Source organism: Schistocerca americana, chromosome X (assembly GCF_021461395.2).
Source record: "Schistocerca americana isolate TAMUIC-IGC-003095 chromosome X, iqSchAmer2.1, whole genome shotgun sequence".
Taxonomy (NCBI): Eukaryota; Metazoa; Arthropoda; class Insecta; order Orthoptera; family Acrididae; genus Schistocerca; species Schistocerca americana.
Window position 1 is genome coordinate 778114386 of NC_060130.1, and position 21121 is coordinate 778135506.

At 34.9% G+C, this 21121-nt stretch overlaps 1 protein-coding gene across 2 annotated transcripts in view; it reads right to left on the minus strand.

Annotated features, from left to right (window-relative positions):
* The window catches only part of LOC124556769, a 92319-nt gene that overhangs the window by 18353 nt on the left and 52845 nt on the right, over positions 1 to 21121 (minus strand). Inside the window, exon 2 of one of the 2 annotated variants that reach the window (XM_047130778.1) lies at positions 10871 to 11190. The exons of the other annotated variant lie outside the window; for it this stretch is intronic. Coding sequence (XP_046986734.1) covers positions 11057 to 11190 — 134 coding nt within the window. The 3' untranslated portion in view covers positions 10871 to 11056. Of the gene's footprint in view, positions 1 to 10870; positions 11191 to 21121 lie in introns of those variants that run through there. 2 annotated transcript variants of the gene reach the window in all.

The window sequence follows — 21121 nt, forward strand, 5'->3', positions numbered from 1 at the left end:
AGGAAAACATTTTTTTGGAGAAGGTGATTTATGGAAAGCTGAATGGATCCAGTTAATTTGAAGGATTATCAAAAATAAATAAATAATATTAAGATTAAGTAATTGTTACTGATGCTTTTTTAAAAATTTGCTATGTAATTCCAGTTATAGATATACAGAAAAAATATATTCGATTCTTCTGAGTGTAATTTGAGTCGAAAAAAAAACGAATTTTGCAAACAGCACATGTAAGGACTTTTGTAGTAAAGAATTTCAAGAACCGAAAAACTATATAATATTAATCATTATTTAACATTTTAAGAATGTTGAAAGATTAATACAATATTGGAAAAATTGTGTAAAGGATTTGACTTACAAGGAAATCATAAATGAGTTGTATTAGTTAAAAATTTTGGTGATGTGTATGATAGATAAAAACACACGACAATAAGAATGAAATCAAAAATTCAAACAAAGAAAATGAAAAAAAATGTTGAAAACTGTTTAATGTAAAAATTTGTTATATAATAATGCTAAATATAAAACATGTTATGAAGTAAGAATAAGGAAATTAAAAGAAAATTGGTCAACAGAAATTTTTGAAGTTGAAGATCTTAGTAATTTTAATCCAGTCACATTTAAATTAAAAGATGTAATCAGTGAAGGAAGAAATGGAAATTTTTACACACAAAAACCATTGAAAAGTAATTTTCCAGGAGTTCATGTTGTTGAAAAAGTTTAGAAGAAGAAAAATTGTAAAGTGTATGTTCATTGGTTAGAATTTGATACTCTACATAGTTGTTGGATTAGAAGTTTATTTGCTTAACAAATTTTATGTATAAATGGAGAGTCTAACAGCTAGAGCAAAACAACGTGGAATAAAATGTTATGTCAATCAAAAAATGGAAAACCATAAGTTTGAAAATTAATGTTTTGATAAACTACATTAATTACATTCAACATGCAACTGATACATACAGAAATAAAACCATTGCTTATATAAAATGGTTCAAATGGCTCTGAGCACTATGGGACTTAACATCTGTGGTCATCAGTCCCCTAGAACTTAGAACTACTTAAACCTAACTAACCTAAGGACATCACACACATCCATGCCCGAGGCAGGATTCGAACCTGCGACCGGAGCAGTCACGCGGTTCCAGACTGAAGCGCCTAGACCGCACGGCCACACCGGACGGCGCTTATATAAAAAAGAATAATCTATTTAATAATAAAAATTGGTACTTTATATACATGTAATCGAAATTTATCTGAAGACTTTATTTGAGATTCGCAAGAAAAAAATGTTGTTATAAAGTCTCAAGGTATAAAACATTATCTGAAAATTTTACTATATAAATCAAAGGTAAATAAGACTGGTGAATGATTTCAAATAAGCAAAATTTATCTCAAGATTTGATTCGTAAAATTTAACATCGGGTCAGTGACGAATGAGTTTCTTATTTTGAGGAATTATCGTAATGATTTCTTAGAGAATTTCTCGTTAAATTAAACTTGAAATTCATTTCCGCTCGTCAAAATTAATCTGAAGATTTTATGATGGCAATTTCAAGGTAAAGATGATTTTCTTTATATCTACTGTAATGTAAAATCGTGTGAAGATTATATGAGAGAATTAGAGGTTAAATTAGATTGATGAAAATAAAATTAACTTATAAATTATTATGTTACAAATTTTTTATATAAATTGAGGTAGTTAATGAAAATTTACCACTATTTACTGCTGATTATCTTATGCATTATGCTTATTGCTTTATTAAAGATTAATTTAGTATTAAAATAAATGTTAATAAGAATGATCTTATACCAGAAGTATTTGTGAGTTTTTATTTTGAATTATTTAAATCATTCGATTTTTATAATTTACGTTATTACATGTACATAAAATTCGTTATGAATGTTATTGGATAATTTATCGCGAAAAAAGTAATTAGTAATTAAGTTCCATTGCCTGAGAAATGTTCACTACGTTAATTGCATCAGCATTCAATTGTGCTCTTGAATAATTATTCAGTATATTGAATTAATTTCGAGAACAAAGAATATCCAATCTTTCATTAATTCTTTGGAATAAATTTATTGAATTCGGTACATAAATAATTATAGAAAACTTCTTCACAATTTTGATACCTATTTGTGACTATATTTGTTTGAATAATTTTAAATTGTGTTTGAATAACATAGTAACCATCAGTACAATAGTTTAATTTCAAAGTAACTAAAGTAGCTGTAAGTTTTTCATCAGTTACTTGATGAATAACAATTGGTAATAAACGAGTTATGTGTCCATATCTTTCATGAAAAATTGCTGTAGTTCTATCAAGTATTTCATCTGACCTTCACCGAGTTTTTTTACGTTTGTAATAATTTTATATTCACCATGATGGCAAAACTCCATAAATCTAGTGTCAAAAAATTTTTGCAAAGGCGTTTTGGATTTCATGATTGAAGCATATAATCCTGGCACATTTAGAAAACTTGTACCTGAATGTAAGTGTAACTTATGAATGCCCCTAATTTTATTGTATATTTAGCTTTAACATTATGATTTAAAGCTGTTCTAGATTTCGAGTATTCCAAAATAGCACAATAAGTTTGTTATTTACCAGATCTTGAAATGAATCCATTTATATACACGAAATTTTAATTATTTCTTTTAATTTTAATATATATATATATATATATATATATATATATATATATATATATATATATATATACAGGGTGAGTCACTTAACGCTACCGCTGGATATATTTCGTAAACCACATCAAATACTGACGAACCGATTCCACAGACTGAGCGTGAGGAGAGGGGCTATGGTAATTGTTTAATACAAACCATACGAAAACGCCGGAAGTATGTTTTTTAACACAAACCTACTTTTTTTTTTAATGGAACCACGTTAGTTTTGTTAGCACATCTGAACGTATAAACAAATACGTAATCAGTGCCATTTGTTGCATTGTAAAATGTTAATTACATCCGGAGATTTTGTAACCTAAAATTCATGCTTGAAACCTTCGACGTTCAGTTGCGTGTTGTAACAAACAGGGGCCACGGTCGGCGAGCAGCATCTGCAGGGACTTGTTTACGGTGATGACCGTGTTTACGAGTGTGGCTGTAGTGCACTGTTGTGGTTTGGTCTAGCTGTCGCAGTGTCCGCATGTAGCGCTTGCTGCTATTGTTATTCTGCATTCGTCTCCGCACGCAGGCCAACTGTAGTACACCGTGTTACCAGACGTCTCTGATAGTGTAGTGTTGTAGGAACTGTGACCATGGTGTATTCGAACTCTGAAAAGGTTGAGATGATACTCATCTATGGCGAGGGTCGACGAAATGCAGCTGAAGCCTGCAGGGTGTATGCAGAATGGTACCCGGACAGAGAGCATCCAACGTGCCGCAAATTGCAAAACATCTACCACCAACTGTATACAACAGGTTTGGTTGTAACACACAAACGGGTCCATAACAGGTCCATCACAGGAGAAGTGGGTGCAGTTGGTGTGTTAGCTGCTGTTGCCATGAACCCACACATGAGTACACGGGACATTGCGAGAGCCGGTGGACTGAGTCAATGTTTCATATGTCGCTACATCATCAATTACATGGTGATGACTTTAATCATCGAGTGCAATTTTGTCAATGGGCGTTAACAGAGAATGCATTGCAGTTCTACCTGTTTACCGATGAAGAGGGTTTCACAAACCACGGGGCAGTGAATCTGCGGAACATGCATTACTGGCCCGTGGACAAACCTCGCTGGCTCAGACAGGTAGAGTGACAGCGACCGTGGACTGTAAATGTATGGTGCGGAATCATTGGCGACCACCTCATTGGTCCTCACTTCATTGCAGGGGCCCAAACAGCTGCAACACACATCGCATTTCTATAGAATGATCTCCCAAATTTGCTCGAAAATGTCCCACTGGAAACGCGTCGACGTATGTGGTATCAGCATGATGGTGCACCTGCACATTCCGCAATTAACACTAGGCTGACCCTTGACAGAATGTTCGACGGGCGTTTCATAGGACGTGGAGGACGCATAAATTGGCCAGCCCGTTCTTCTGATCTTACGCCTCTGGACTTCTTTCTGTGGGGTACTTTAAAGGAGAATGTGTACCATGATGTGCCTAGAACCCCAGAGGATATGAAACAACGTATTGTGGCAGACTGCGGCGACATTACACCAGATGTACTGCGGCGTGTACCACATCCATTACGCCAGAGATTGCAATTGTGTGCAGCAAATGATGGCCACTACATTGAACATCTATTGGCCTGACATGCCGGGACACACTCTATTCCACTCCATAATTGAAAACGGAAACCACGTGTGTACGTGTACCTCACCCCTCATGGTAATGTAGATGTGTGTCAGTGAAAAAGACCAATAAAGAGGTGTTAGCATGTGGACGTAATGTGCTGTTCCAGTCTCTTCTGTACCTAATGTCCATCACCGTTCCCTTTGGATCCCTACGTAATTAGGTGCTCTCCGATACACACGATCGAACAGCGGAGGAGTGGTACTCAAGCGTCAACTTTAGGTTACAATATCTCTGGATGTAATTAATATTTTACAATGCAACAAATGGCACTGATTAGCATTTGTTTATATGTTCAGATGTCCTAACGAAACTAACTGGGTTCCATTTTAAAAAAACGTAGGTTTGTGTTAAAAAACATATTTCTGTGCATTTTTTTATGATTTGTATTAACCAATTACACTAGCCCCTCTCCTCATGTTTGGTCTGTAGAATCGATTCGTCAGTATTTGATGTGGTTTACGAAATATATCCAGCAGTAATGTTGGGTGACTCATCCTATATATATATATATATATATATATATATATATATATGTGTGTGTGTGTGTGTGTGTGTGTATGTGTGTGTGTGTGTGTGTGTGTGTGTGTATATATGTATTGAAAGTAAATATAAATAATTTTTTCACTGTATAATCAAGAATAAATTGGAAAAAAATTGCAAATAAGCATTCACCTTCAGGAATAGGCTGTATTGATTGTGTAAAAAAGAAACAACAAGAATACAGAGAAAATAAATTGTGAAATTTGTAATAGGGTATTCAAAAATAGTGCTAAATATATTTATCAATATGCCCAAAAAAGAGAGAAAACACTTGAGTTTTAGAAAACATATGGAGAAGTGTTATGGAAAGGTTGAATGCATACTACATAGTTATAAAAATATTATTTTTAATTAAATTAATTGTATACATACATTTTCGTAAATAGTTTTCAAAAATTTTTATTTGTGAAGGTTTATTTCTGTTATATTAGAATGTCCATATTTGTAAAGTATTTATTTCATCTTGTAATATAGTACATTAAACATCATGAGAACTAAAAACAGTTTTTTACTTCAGCTGTACACAGTAAATTTTCTAATCAAATCATTTGTATATATTGTTTTATTTTGTAGTTAAACTTTTTTATAGTTATCAAAAGTAATTTCACCTTTTACAACAGATTTTTGATGTCTAAAGTTTTTATATTCTTTTTCATCTACTCTATAATCATACATTTTCGATCATAAACTAATGTCTTCTAAAATAATATTTCCACACTTTTCATCCTTCATTTTTCACAAAACTTTCTTGTTTACTTGGGGAATTTTGTAAATTTATCTTTAGAAAAATCACTTGTGACAAATTCGTTTATCATAAACCTTATCTCTTCATAAAAAATCGTCTTCCTTATATCAGCAATAAATGAATTTGTATCCATATAATACTAATCAATATTTTCAGAATATTTTCGTTTCATTACATTATAATGAAAATCGATCATTTTTATTTTTGAAAAATCTAGAATACTCAATCCAATGTATACTGCTTTCTCAAATTTCGTATTTTTCTTCATATGTACTGGTACTAAATATTCTGAAAACGCAGGAGTATGTTCATAATTTACTTTTGAAATATATTTCACATATTGATCCCGATCTGGAATTATTTTGATATTCTGTCTATATCTAATATTTTCCATCATGTTACCAAAATCAGAGTTAAACTTTAGTTAATGAAAATCTTTTTCAAATTCGTTAGTTCTAATTTTTCTCTTTTCAGTATTAAAGTCAATGTATTTTTTCAAAGAAATTCATTGATCAAATAATATTATTCTATGAATTTTCGTTAATTTAATCACGTTTTACCAGTAAACATTTATTAAGTTTTGTATGATTTAATAGGTTTTTTCTTTATTGTTTAATGTTGTTAATAATTAATTCGTTCCAGCTGGTAATAATGGTTAATGCCAGTGAAAATCATGCAATGTTTTTGGATATTCTAAATCAACTTCTAAAATATAACCTTATTTATTGTCATATGGTATTTCAGTTATTTTTCGAGAATAAAATATTTTGGAACTAAAAACTTTCAGAAGTATTAAGTAGTAAAAATTGAGACATATCCTAACTGTATAACTAATTTTTGTCAAAATACACCATACAACTTGATATATTTTCTGGTGGAAAATTTTTCATATAGTTATTATTTGACGTAGGATATCTTTTAATACTTTGAGAAATCCCACCTCAAGTTTCTATTTCAACAAATAAAGTCATGGCATAATTGTTTAATAAAACTATTCCAGTTTTTGTCAATTTTCACATATGGCCTAAAGTAATGTTGGGGCAGTAAAATTCTGAATTGGAGCAAATTTATATGATGTCATTCATGTATTTCTAAAATTTGCAAAAATATCTGCTAGTGTTCAGATGTGAGATTTATTGTACAGTCTTGTATATTCATCTAAATTCTTAATGTTGATTTTTTCCAAAGTAGTTTTGCACGATTACAATCTTCATCAGAAGTATTGACAGTTATAAAAATATTCTTTTTAGGTAATTTTGTTCCTTGTAATTTCTCTTTGAAATCATTATATTTGTAAGCATAACTCCCTTCTTAGTTATCAGATCTAATTGTTCACCTTTAAAATATTTTGCTGTATCTCTAAATTGTTCTTTTATGAGATTAGAAGATAATTTATGAATACTTGATTCCATAAACTTAAAAAATATCCAAAACGTTTTATTGAAAGAAATATATTGTTGTTCATTATTTGGGATAGCATTAATATCTTCCTTATCTACTGTCAATTTGTTAATAACAAGAGAACATTTTAATTGGTTAAATTGTGAATATAAACTGGAATAAAATTAGGATCTTGATAATTCAAATTACAGTCTTCATGTGCAGTTCCCTGATATTTTCCTGTTAAATAACAATGATCTGTAACTTTTTCCTCCTTTAGTAATTCATTTCTCACAAGTAAAACAAGCTTTGGGAGTTTAAAATTTACTTTCATTTCATTTGCTATTTTCATTATAACATTTCGATCACATATTTCAGGAGTTTCTCTAGATTTTTGTTTTAACATTTCAACGAATTTTTCTTCTGCATCTCTTTTGGCATATGTTACAGGTTATTTATAATCATCATTAGAATATATGACATAATAACTAAATGAAAACTGTGTATGTTTTAGCTATTTTTTAATACAAGCTTATCCCAGAGTTGGAGGACAAGTGTTAACATCTCTTAATAGATATTGTTTATATTTTTCTAATTTAATTTTTTCATCTCACACAGGCATGTCTAGATTTACTTCTTCATTTTCTTTGCAGTTGTTTTTATGATTGTATAATTTTGTTGTAAAAATGTTAATCATCTACTACAAGGATATATCTGTTGTCCATTTTAGTTGATTTTGTTGTAATTAGCATAGTTGAATTTTTTATTCAACAATAACGAGAATTATTTTCTTCACAAATTAAAAGATTTTTCCTTGTTTATTTTCTATATAATAAAGTCGATATACATAAAATTTTTCATCGTATGTATAAACATTATGGAAAATATTTGACTTCTTTTCAGATTTTGGAATATCTGGTAATTGAACAGGAAACTTGATTTTTGTCTTTTCTTAAAATTTCATCTAAAGCTAAACCAGTATTTTTATAATTATTAACTTTTTCCTCATTTCCTTTTGCTGGATAAATTTCTAATTTTATTGAATGAAGAAAACATTTTTGATCTTTATTTCAAACATTGATGACAGCTTTTTTGTCTGTAATTTCATTTCCTGAATCGATATATGAAGAACTAGAAATTCATTTGTGACTATTAAAATTTTATTCCATAGTATTTATAAAAAAATAATAACCAACCAGAGTATTTCCATTGCCTTCCTTCTATTTCATTTAATAGTTCAGTAATTAATTTTTGATAATAAACTTCTGTAGTAGTTGGTGTTAATGAAACTTCATTACTTGTTTCAAAATTGGATACATGTATTTCATCATGTTGTTTAAAATTGTAATAAGAATTTGTCTCAGCTTTAATTGCTCTTTTTATATCAAAATATTTTCAAATGTAACGAAAACTTCATCTTTAATTTGATAAAAAGATTCTTGTGGTCCTACAATAAAGTCTCATTATTAATTTCATAAGTTACTATTCTAATTTAAAAGCAGAAGTTATTCTATTTTATTGCTTAGGCGTTTTAAAAAATTCGTAATCATCTATAAAACCGTAACCAGAAAAACATTTCTGATAGTTTTATATTTAAATTTCTTGACATGTGTGTGCTAGAAGTTTTTGAAAATAATTTTCATTATCAGTATGACTAATATAACCTTCAGATCTGCTGATAAGATCGATTAATTTTTGTTTATTATGATTAGAATAAATTTCATTTTTTTCGTTTTACAAGGCCTTGTAAGTATTTTTTACTCTGTTCACTATCATATTAATAACAATAATACTGTCCTCAGAGTTTTTCATAAAATCGATTAAATTTGTGTATTAAGTTTAGAATGTTTTTTTAGTTTTTTCATTTTAGGAATTTCACTAAGTTTTTTTTAAGGTTCTTTATTGAATTGATTATCATTGCTATTAATATTGTCAACAGAATTTAGAATAAGAATGATTTAATTTTTGTTTATTAAGTTTGAAATAATTTTTTTATTTCTAATTTTAAAGATCATTTGAAGTTCTTTTATATTTTTATATCTTAGTTCTATCATCTGCTTTTCTTACATATTAAATTAATTAATAAATTAATTATGTCTTGTCTAGTTATATTTGAATAATTTTTTTTCTTTCCAATAATTTTCTAAATCCGTATAACTAAATCCACATTTTTATTTGCAACAATTTTCATAGTTTTAAAATAGGTCAGCTTTGGAGAACATTTTTTTACTTTTTATTTATATAGAAGAAAATTAGATTTTTTAAAAGTTAAAAAGTTAATGACTGAAATGTACCTTTGAGTTTTTAAATGAAAATTTCAATTATTTCTATGGATAGATGAGGTGCTGTAGAACTTATAAAGAAAAATTTATTGGATTTGTTATTTTTAAATAAATTGGTAGTATCGTTTGGAGGTGTAGATAAACATGATCTAAGAGAACTTATTTATAGAGAAAACATTATTTTTTAAATAGAATGGAAATTTCTTTTGTGTATATAGATAAATTTTTGAATGGGTGACACAGTAAAACGAGAATGTTGGTTTATATCAGGGAATTTTAAAAAGGATTCTCTTTGGTCCAGTATCAGCATACTTATACTACTAATATAATATTACTGTTGTTTTGTTAAAATATTTTGTACACTTTATAAATTGCTTCTGCATAACATTCAAGAAATAGCATTTTAGATGAATATGTTGTCTGAATAGTATTTATCAAAAGATTTGAGAATTACCTGTGTTATGCAATCATTTTAAGTAGATTGACATGAAAAAGTCACAGGATAGTGGTATAAACATATGCAGATGGAAGTGGTATTGCATTCAAAAGGTATTCATGCATAAATCGTTTCCGATGTGATTATTGCCGCAAGATGGGTATTAACAGTCTTTGAATGCGAGATGGTAGTTGGAGCTAGATACATGGGTGATACTACTTCTGAAGTCGTTAGGGGAATCAATATTCTGAGATCCACAGTGTCAACAGTGCCCTGAAAATATCAAATCTGATGCATTATCTCCCATCACAGACAATGCAGTGGCCGACGGCCTTCACTTAACAAGCGAGAACAGCAGCGTTTGCGTAGAGTTGTCAGTGCTGACATACAAGCAACACTGGGTGAAATAACTGCAGAAATCAATGCAGGACGTACGATGAAGGTATCCGTTAGGATAGTGCAGCGAAATGTGGTGTTGATGGTTTATATTAGCCGACGACCGACGAGCTTTTCTTAGCTAACAGCACAACGTCACCTGCACCACCAGGTCTGGGCCCTTGAATATATTGGTTGGACGCTAGACGAAAGGAACACTGTGCCAGGTCAGATTAGTCACGATTTCATGTGGTAAGTGCTGGTGGTTGTGTTAGAGTGTGATGCAACCCCTACAAAGCCATGGACTCAAGTTGTCAATGAGGCATTTGCAAGCTGGTGGCGGATGCATAATGGTTTGGGATGTATTTACGTGCAATGGATTGAGTCCTGTTGTCGAACTGAAACCATCATTGACTGGAAATGGTGATGGTCGGCTACTTGGAGACCATTTTCAGCCATTTATGGACGTCATATTCCAAACGACGATGTAATTTTTATGAATGGCGATTGGTTGGGAGGACATTGTGGACAATTCAAGCAAATGATTTAGCCACCCAGATTGCCGACATGAAGCCCATCGAACATTTATCAGGCATTATCGAGTGGTCAGTTGAAGCACAAAAACCTACACCAGCAATACTTTCGTAATTATGGAAGGCCATAGTGGCAGCATGGCTCATTATTTCTGCTGGAACTTCCGACGACCTGTTAAGTCCATGCCAGGTGCAGTTGCTGCACAACATCTGGGAAAGAGTGCTCCAATACGATATTAGGAGGTACCTCATGACTTTTGGGCGTCAGTGTGTATAAGCAGCAAACTTTCGCGGTATGTGTAGGATATAAAACAAAAGTATGCACTCACCGTTATAACTATTTCACTTAGTTTTAAAACTGTGTCTACAGGTCTGCAGGCTACAGTTGTGCTAGCATATAAGCAAGTGGAATGCTGTATCTTTCTGTCTTTTCTACTTACCTTTTCTTTGTGGAGCACCTTTCCCCTTCAGTTTTGCCTCCCCTCAGATTCCTGTGTTTTGTCATGCCACATCTTCTACAGCCAGGCAGGCCACGTTCCAGTCCACATGGGCTAACTCTCAGGAAACCAACTGAAAAGCATCCAGTGATAAACGAAGTCTGTAATTTTTTTGAATTTATTGCTATTTTCGATGCGCCTAGTTCTCACGATATTGTGTCTACAAAAGTTAACTGAAAAATTTGGAAATTAATATATGTAAAAATATAAATGCTTTTAGTAAAATGTTGTTGGGTGGGGTAGGGTGGTCACGACCCTCATGACCTTTACTTAGATCCGCGCCTGCAAGAGACAAGAGAAGACAGAAAAGACAACATAATGGAAGATAATTAATTGACACTAGAAAATATGCAGCGACGAGATGGTTGCGGACAGCTGAAGACTAATGAGTGGAAAAGTGTAGTGGAGGCCTTTATGGAGCTGTGGAAATCAAATGGATGATGATGATGAATATTTGGATGATGATGATAATGTGAAATCAGGAATACATTGATAGGCCGACAGGTTCGTGATGGGCTACGTGCTATCGAACATATCGCAGGAAGCTGTGGTCTGCAGTTAGCTGTGAATATGAAATGATAAATATATTCTCCACATATTACTAAAGACATGAATAGTAAAGGGATACTAATTCTATCATTATCAGTTCGCCACTTTGAGCAGAGAATGTAGAGCTTCTAGAAGTGTACTAAGAATACGATTGCACAGTAAACTCCTAGTCTATCTAAAGTTTTGAGAAATCTTTTCGGAATGAACCGAAAAAACCGTACTGTGCAAAGATTCAAAGGCTTCTTTATTATATTAGTCAGCTGACATTTAATATACAGAGGAGATAGCGATTTGACTCATGAAGTATTTTTTCTGGATAATCTAACAATTAACTTTCCCTTCCTTCAGAGAAAGTTGATCGCTGTTATCCATATTCTTGAATAAAGCACGTTTTTAGCGTGCAAAGCTTCATCTTAAGAGAAAGCGACTCAACATTACGAAGAATCTGGGAAGGAATTACTTTTGGCCCGTTTGATGGAATTGTCATGGCACTCACAGGAAGTGTCTCAGAAAAATAGCAGAAGGTGTAGACTGCAACGTCCGAGCGGGATTGGAACAGGACTCCTCCAGAATATGAATGCAGCCATTTCTTTCAATGAAACGAGAATGGCAAAACAAGCTATCTGCTATCCGAAGCAAAATATGCGTGTGCAGAATCTCAAAATAGCACTTTATGATTACTGTGATAACTCGACAGCTGAAGGATAAAACCTTAATGCGAGTGTGCCGTTTAAACCCACTCACAATTGAAAACACCTGTGTTACGTTTTCTGAGATATTGTAAACAAGTTGGGTTTCCTAATAAAGATACTCTATTTTTACACTAAGGACAAACAATTTCGTTCACACTGACACGTTAAGTCAAAACACTCGTGTATACATTTAACAGAAGCTCTAGAAATTTTAATCTAATTGTGTGAATTTACCTAATTCTACCACAGATACACCGCTGGCAAACATGCGTAACATTAAGTGGAGGGATTTTGTTTTCCTCTCACTTTAAAACAGAAATGTAAGTAATAAGCATGAGACCCTTCAAACAAGTGTGTCATGGCTCATGTAGAAGATGTATCACCAACAGCACAGCGTGTCCTGGAACGCTTTCCGACTTATCTTGTGAGATGCATTACGAAGCAGTAAGGAATAAGCTAGTAATATCCGCATATGGTAACTTGTTCCAGTGTTTAGGATGCTTCCGCTATCTGCCACTGCGCACCGGTCAAGTGAGTTTGTGGCGCTGCTCAACACTGAGGATTCAATGTGGGTTTAGGGTTCGGTCTATAGCATGTATAGGTACAAGGTGTACAACTTTGCTTCCGCTGTTTGCCGATAGGTGGCGACAACTGTAAGTAGAGGTCCAAAGAAACAGATCGCAGACGTCAGGCAGTTAGCTTGGAACTCGGTCAACATAACCTCATTCAAACATTAGTCGATTTCCGTCTGCTTCATAAAGTTGTTCTTGATTGAAAATGTCAGTTTACGAGCCTGATTCTCGTCATTTGCGGGAGGTGTTACTGTTTTGTTTCAATATGAAGAAAACAGCGGCTGAGTCTCATCGAATGCTCTCAGGTGCGTATGGTAAGGACGTTATTAGTGGAAGAACATGTCGTGAATGGTTTCAACGCTTCAAGAACGGTGATTTTAACGTTGTAGACCGACATAGTAGTAGAAGAGAGAATGTTTTCGAAGATGCAGAATTGGAGACTCGCGTTAATCTCAAGAAGAATTGGAACGATTAGTGGGAGTGCCAGTTCAAAACGTCTCAAGGCTGTGGGCATAATCCAGAAAGAAGGAACTTGAGTCCCGTGTGAGCTGAAACCAAGAGACGTTGAACGGCGTTTGTGTGTTTGTGAACAGTTGCTTCAGAGGCAAAACCGGAAGGGATTTCTGCATGGCATTGTGACCAGGGACGAAAAATGGGTTCACTACGATAACCCTAAACGCAAAAAATCATGAGGGTATCCCGGCCATGCTTCCACATCGATGGATCAAACCGAATATTCACGGCTCCAAGATCATGCTCAGCTTTTGGTGGGACCAGCTCGGCGTCGTGTACTATGAGCTGTTAAAACCAAGTGAAACAATCACAGGTGCTCGTTATCGAAAGCAGTTAATGCGTTTGAGCAGACCATTAAAAGACAAACGGCCACAACACAGGGAGAGGCAAGATAAAAGTGATTTTGCAGCAAAAGAGGTCAAAATGTACTTGGAAACGTTAAAACGGGAAGTCCTACCCCACCCGCCGTATTCTCCAGACATTGCTCCCTCTGGCTATCACCTGTTTAGATCAATGGCGCATGGCCTTGCTGACCAACACTTCCGATCTCATGAATAAGTCACAAATTGGATCGATTCGTGGATCGCTTCAAAAGATTAACAATATTTTCGACGCGGGATTCGTAGACAGCCCGAAAGATGGGAGGAATTAGTGGCCAGCAATGGAAAATACTTTGAATGATACATGTGTAACCAATTTGTTTCATTAAAGCCTCAAATGTTGGGGTTCAAATGGCTCTGAGCACTGTGGGACTTAACATCTTAGGTCATCAGTATCCTAGAACTTAGAACCACTTAAACCTAACTAACCTAAGGACATCACACACATCCATGCCCGAGGCAGGATTCGAACCTGCGACCGTAGCAGTCCCGCGGTTCCGGACTGCAGCGCCTACAACCGCACGGCCACCGCGGCCGGCAAATGTTGGGGAAAAACGGTGGAAGCAAAGTTGTACTCCTTATATATCCATACCAAACCTTAAGCATGGTGTGAATATCACAATGATTTACGAGACACAAGATAGTATTCTATTGCCACCCCGAAATCTGAGCACTTGCTCAAACAGTTTATTACTGTGCGACTTCCACTTTAACGTGAAATCCAAACTGTGTTGTATTATTCGCAATCACGAAGCGTTTGCAGAGTTGAAAACAACAGTAAAAGCAAGGAAGAAAGAGACCACCAACTGCATATCGAACTCCAAACCTTTGCTTTTTTTGTCTGACCCCTACCCGTGTAGCCACAGAACTACAGAATTTTCATTAGCACCAAGCCGAAGAATACTAAACGTTTGGAGGAGATGCTTAGTTGGAAAACGCTGAAATGCTATTAACATGAACATTCAAAAGCCCAGAAAGGGTGTGACACTGTTTGAAGGTGTTACTCACAGCACTGAGATGAAATTTTCTCTGTAGACCGTGATATTCACAGCACTTCACACCAGGAAGACAAATCGTAATGTTAGAGTAAACGTTTCATTTTAAAGAGCTTTTGATGTAGTACACCCAAAACTACAGCGCTTTTTAAGACCGAGGTTGGATGTGGTACCAATAAGTACTTTAAATATGAAAGTAAAAAATGAAAAAAGTCCCAAACTGAGGCCTACTGTTATGCGTAATGAAATTAACGGCGAGAACGTCCCAGCCGTGTACGGCACTGGTTGGCGGAGCATCGAGTGTACCCACCGCAGGCCAAGGGCAAGTTTGAACAGGGCTGCGTCCAGTTCCGAGCAGCTTTTCACTCCGTGGAACGGGAATGTAGGGGACAGACCGGAATGTCGAATGTCTCCACCGCCGCAAGGGAATTCCGTTAATTATCCTCTGTTGTGGTTTCAAGGTGAGGAAGCCGTAACACTGGGGGAAGAGTTGGCGCCTACGACACTGTGGACGTGGTAAGCCTCACAGAGAATAATTCGAAATGTTCGTACGAATAATGCGACGTTGCTCGCATAGCAAAAGTAGCAGTTGTCCGAGGAATTTCAGTCTCTGTCGAGCTATTTGTATGACACCTTTCGACGAAGAATTTGGTTGAGTAGCGGCCGCTCAAGTTATTTTTACGCACGGACTGATGACCGTTTGAGCAACAAAAATCGCCTTGAAAGTGATTCTCATCACTGGCCTTGCATTTATTTCTGCAAGTTGATTCCTTAGATATTCTTACTGTTAGCGAAGCTGTTGCGAAATAGACGGTTTCAACTTTCTTTTCCTAAATAAAGGACTTAAATTATATTATTTCTTTCTTCGACCGTAATCAGCTAAATGAGTAAACCTCAGATAACAAGATCTTGTTATTAAACATGGAATTAGAATTCCTGACCACAACGATCTTGTATGACGCTGATTTAAGTTCTTAATGTCTAGGTTCGAGTACCAGCTGGCACAACAGTTCGACATGCACACAGGTGTGATTCACTTTCTGTAAATTACCGACCTGTCAGTCCTTGTTTACTATAATTACACTCAATATATACATTTTTGGACATTTCATGGCACTATGCTTCTATGAAGAAGAGACTCACATCTGCTAAAACACTGCTAAGATTCTGAAGATGACAAATTAATTTGTCGAAACAGGTAAAGTGAAATAAAAATAAATTTTGCAACTGAATACTGAATTTTATTCCAAAAAAAAGAAAATAACAGCTGAAGGCGAGGTCTGTAAATGAGTCGGATATCATGAGAGGTGGGCGTCATAAGGTTAGCATATTTATGAAGACGACGGCTACTGACCCCATTATAAATGCGAAATTCTGTCATTCTAAGAAGCATCAGTGGGCGTAGATCAGAGCCCTGGTCTAAAACTACCACGCATCCCTAACGATGAAGTGTAAGAATTAAATGTGATTAAACAAATAGCCAGGGCAAATGGGTATAAGTATAGAGATGTAATGAACCTTTATTATAAAGTCTAAAATACGTGACAAGTCGGAGACAGTCGATCAAGACGGCAAGAAGTTTGTTACTATGTCACGCCATGGTGCATTTTCTGAAAGGATTGCACAAGCTTGCAGGAAAACGAAAGAAGGAATTGGATTTCAAACGAATGTTTCAATTGCTTCTAGGCTACATCACAAAGTTGGCAACAACAGCAATAAATATTCAAAATCTGGTTGACTACAAGGTCAATTGCCAAAACTGTGACAAGTTTTGTATCGGTCGGACTGGAAGGAATTTCAAGGCTCGCCCTGGAGAGCATAGTATATCCAAAGAAAGAGCGCTTTGATACGCATTTGGATAAAGAAAAACACGTGGTAGGAAACATGAAGAACAATATGGAAGTGTTGCATAAGGCACCAAAAGGACAATCACTGAACCTATTCGAAGAAACGGGAATTTACGTGCATGGAAAATGGCAACCGAAATCACTGCTGAAGGAACAGAATGAGTTTAACTTGAATGCTTATTCTGATGTATTCAGAAACTTACTAGCTTGAGCAGCGTCGAGCCGCACAGCAGCTACGCGTACCGTCGTCTGCGCCCGCAACCGCTGGAGAGGAGATGGTCTCCCTTCGCAAGCTTCTCCACAGGAAAACGAGAACATCACACAGAGAAGCCACAAGGCGCCGCCACTGCGATTCCACTCCGAATGGATCATCGATTATCGAGATTATAATTAATAGTCACTTTTTTGCCCATTACCTTACACTTTCGGTTATGTTTAATGTTTTGTTATGCTGAAAGGATTCGATTTACAGATGAGGTGTTACCTTTAAACTTTTTAATCTGGCTTTGACACAACCAACTGAGTGTTATTTACTTAGCCAGATTAGGAGATTCCCATTATTACTCTTTACACGTTTTACGTGGATTTAAGTATAGATTCAGGCCGGCCAGTCTGGCCGAGCGGTTCTAGGCACTTCAGTCTGAAACCGCGCGACCGGTACGGTCGCAGATTCGAATCCTGCTTCGTGCATGGATGTGTGTGATGTCCTTAGGTTAGTTAGGTTTAAGTAGTTCTAAGTTCTAGGGGACTGATGACCTCAGATGTTAAGTCGCATAGTGCTCAGAGCCATTTGAACAATTTTTTAAGTATAGATACATCCCACGCACTCTATGTCAGTTTATGTCTTATTGTCAAACACTCATTTTTCCGTATGAAGTAATTTTTTATTAGTGACTACGTATACTAAATTTCAACTATTAAACCTAGGGTACTGGTTACTCAGGTAATCTATCTATAATGCCCTCTGTTGGCCTCAGTTATTTGTATAAATACTAAACGCTCCCAGGCCGTCACAGGCTCTTACTGTGTCACTACTTATATAGAATTTTACGTTGATACCTACATCAGAATATTTCATGGTATGTATGGATAGTATGCATGACTGTTAATCGTGTAAATATTTTTTATTTTTCCTTATGTATCATTAGATCTGTTATAGATTTTGCTTGAGCTAATTGAACTTAATTGGTTAGACCACTGTTTCTCTATTTGTAACAGATCAGAAGAAAGACTGTAACCGAAATCGGTAATTGTGAATTGTAAACTCTGTGTGACCAAGACGAACCTTTACAAATAAGGAAAATACCAAATGAATTAGAACTGATGACAAAAAGACGTACTTCAACTTTTCGATGCATTGAATGCAGAGATTTGAATCAGCGATCACTTCTCTACTGTAACATAACTGAGCTTTAGTTTTTAATTAAATGTTAGTAAAGGTTAAACTATATTTTTGCTTAACAAGGCGAAAATAAAATGATTAGAAAAGATCTCAGGCGCAAACAGCAAACATACAACTCTGGAAAAGAAAATAAGGATGATCCATGGGATAAATTCTGACGTACTATCGACCACATACTACCCTACTGGCACTAACATTACAATACTAGGAGGACAGCAAATAACGAAATTTTACTTGTTTTGTGTATAGTTGCAAGAATACTAGATTAAATTTATAGATGACCTGGGGCTGCACAGGATGTGAAATTTAGTACACAGGGTTATCACCTCTGGCAGCAACAATGGCTCTAACCCAGGTGGGCATAGAATCGAGTTGAACATTGATGATTGATAGGGGAGAGTCGTGCAGTATCGGACAGCTTACAGTACCGACGACTGCTAAGATTTCCCTTTCCGCCTCCAAATGGCAGAAGAGTGTAATAAGCAGGAGAAAGCTTGCCTATTCATGTGCATTGGAGTTGGATAGCTTCTTCCTCTCTTCAGTGCTTTACCTTCTCTGAGTGCTTACTGGTGTTGCTGTAACTCTTAGCGCCGATATATGTTTTGAGATCTGTAGTGCTCGTTTTTAGGGTAACTGATTAATTTCGTTGCTGTATCTCGGTTATCTATGTTATGTGAGTAATGATATCTAACAAATGTTTCATGATAATTTCTGTAAAAGAGCGCATAATATGATTAGAACCTACTGCGCCTTTGTCGTGCAGTAATAGCCACCCGATTGTCTTTCTGTACCAAACTCAGATAATTTCAATTTTTAAATTGTGTTTTCTTCTTCCTACTTCTTTTCATACTGAAATAGCAGAAAACAAGAAAAAACAGGCGGAAAATGGAATGAAGAGTGCATGAAAGTGGCAGCGAGCCAGATCATGTCTAATAAAATGACCTCGAGGGAGGCAGCTGAAGCGTTTTCAAGAATTAGAAATGAAAAAGATCACCAACGACGACAGCAGATTAAAAGCAGGAAAATTGACGTCTGAAAGAGAGTGGAAGAAAGCTGAACTATAATCAGGTGTTTCAAAATAAACGAAACACACACAGGCTGGCCATGGAAAGCCAATTACAATTCGACGAAGAAAACTGGAATTTATTGGAAACAATTGGTGAGCAGAAGAGACTGAAAAGTGCATTATGCGTTTATAGTCATTTGAAGAAGACTAGGTGCTGTGTGCTAAATGTGGAGGCTGGGCACATGTTGGATGTGTGGATCAGGAGAATATTCTGTATTTCATTTGTGACGTCTGTAAAACAATGAGCTATCAACGATGAATTGAGCTGAAATGATAACAATAATTTCCCATGCCTATGTATTAGATTATTTGATTTGATCCATTATAAATGGTTTTTGAAAGCCTGCGACTGTAGATACAATAGGTTTGTTTATAAATAAATAAATCTTCTGCTACCAGTCACGATTTTCTTTATTTTACTATTTGCACGACGCGTTTCGAGAAATAATTCCCATTTTCAAGTGCGTTTTTATGATGTGTGTTAAGCCATTTCTTTTGATGTTGTCAGTGTGTGTGAGTCTGCTTCACTTTGTTGACTTTTACTGTAATACATAAGAAACGCGATTTTTAGTTGGGTGTCAATATTTTCTGTGAGGTTAGTGGCTAAAGTTTGAGAACAATTTGTACTTACAATTTTCTAATGGTCCATTTGTGTAGAGAGTCACACACACTTAACATCACACACAACTTGTACATTTTACACATCGAAAATATCTGATATAAACAAAACAGTTGCAAAGATCTTCTTATAGGTAGTTCACAGAGATAACATTATAGGTCTTCCACAGATTATGATATGCTTTTGTACAGAGGTTAATTTATCTTTACAATTTGGCTCATGAATTACTTATACTGATTTTACATTTGTGCTTATTTCTATGTTTTACTATTTTTATTTAAGTATATTATCAAAACATCTGAAGAAATTCACTGATTCATTTTCAAGTTTTTCATTTAATATTTTATCTTCATATTTTCTATAATGTGAATATATCTCCAGTTCTTCAAGCAAATCCATTTTATGTCCTTTATCTAGTCGGTGGAGTACTTTGACATTTTGCTCTATTTTTCCAAATGGGTGTCCTGTATTATGTATGTGTGTTGCTATTGCTGATGTAGCGTGTTTGTTGTGGGTGTATGCTCTAATGTGCTCTGTGTACCTGGTGTTGATATTTCGGCCTGTTTGTCCTATGTAGAACTTGGAGCATTCCTGGCATGTTACCTTGTATATTCCAGAGTCTGAATATGGATCATGATTACACTTTATATTATGTATTAGTTTTTGGTGTAGTTTATTGGATGTAGAAAACCCAATTTTTACTCTGTGATTTTTGAAAATATTTGCAATCTTCTGTGATACATTGCCTATGTATGGAATGCTACATATATATTTGTTTTTCTCTTTTTCTTCTGTGGTGCAGTTTGTACCTGGGTTTCTCTTCATTTTGTCTAAGATTGTGTCAACCATGGAAGCATTGTAACCATTGGCAACTGCAATCTTCTTCACTGTGTTTATTTCTTGTTGCATATTTTCTTGGTTCAATGGTATTTTTGTTGCCCTATGCAGCATTGACCTGTAAGCTGCCTGTTTATGAATATTTGGGTGACATGAGGTTGCAGGGATTGTGGTGTCAGTCATTGTGTTTTTCCTATAAATTTTGAATGTGCATGTGTTGTTGTGTCTTGTAATATTTAGGTCCAGAAAGTTGATATTTTTATTTTGCTCATGTTCCACTGTAAATTTGATTTTCTCATTTAGATTATTGAAATGATTAAGAATGTCTGTGATGTCTTTGGTATCTCCTTTCACTAACAGTAGTGTGTCATCTACATATCTCCTATAAAATTCTATTTTCTTTAGGCAGGGTTCTTGGCTGTCAAATAATTTTTGTTCTAAGTGATTTAAGTATATGTCAGCTATGGTACCGGATATACATGATCCCATTGCTAGGCCATCTGGTTGCTTATAAATGTTGTCATTAAAGGTA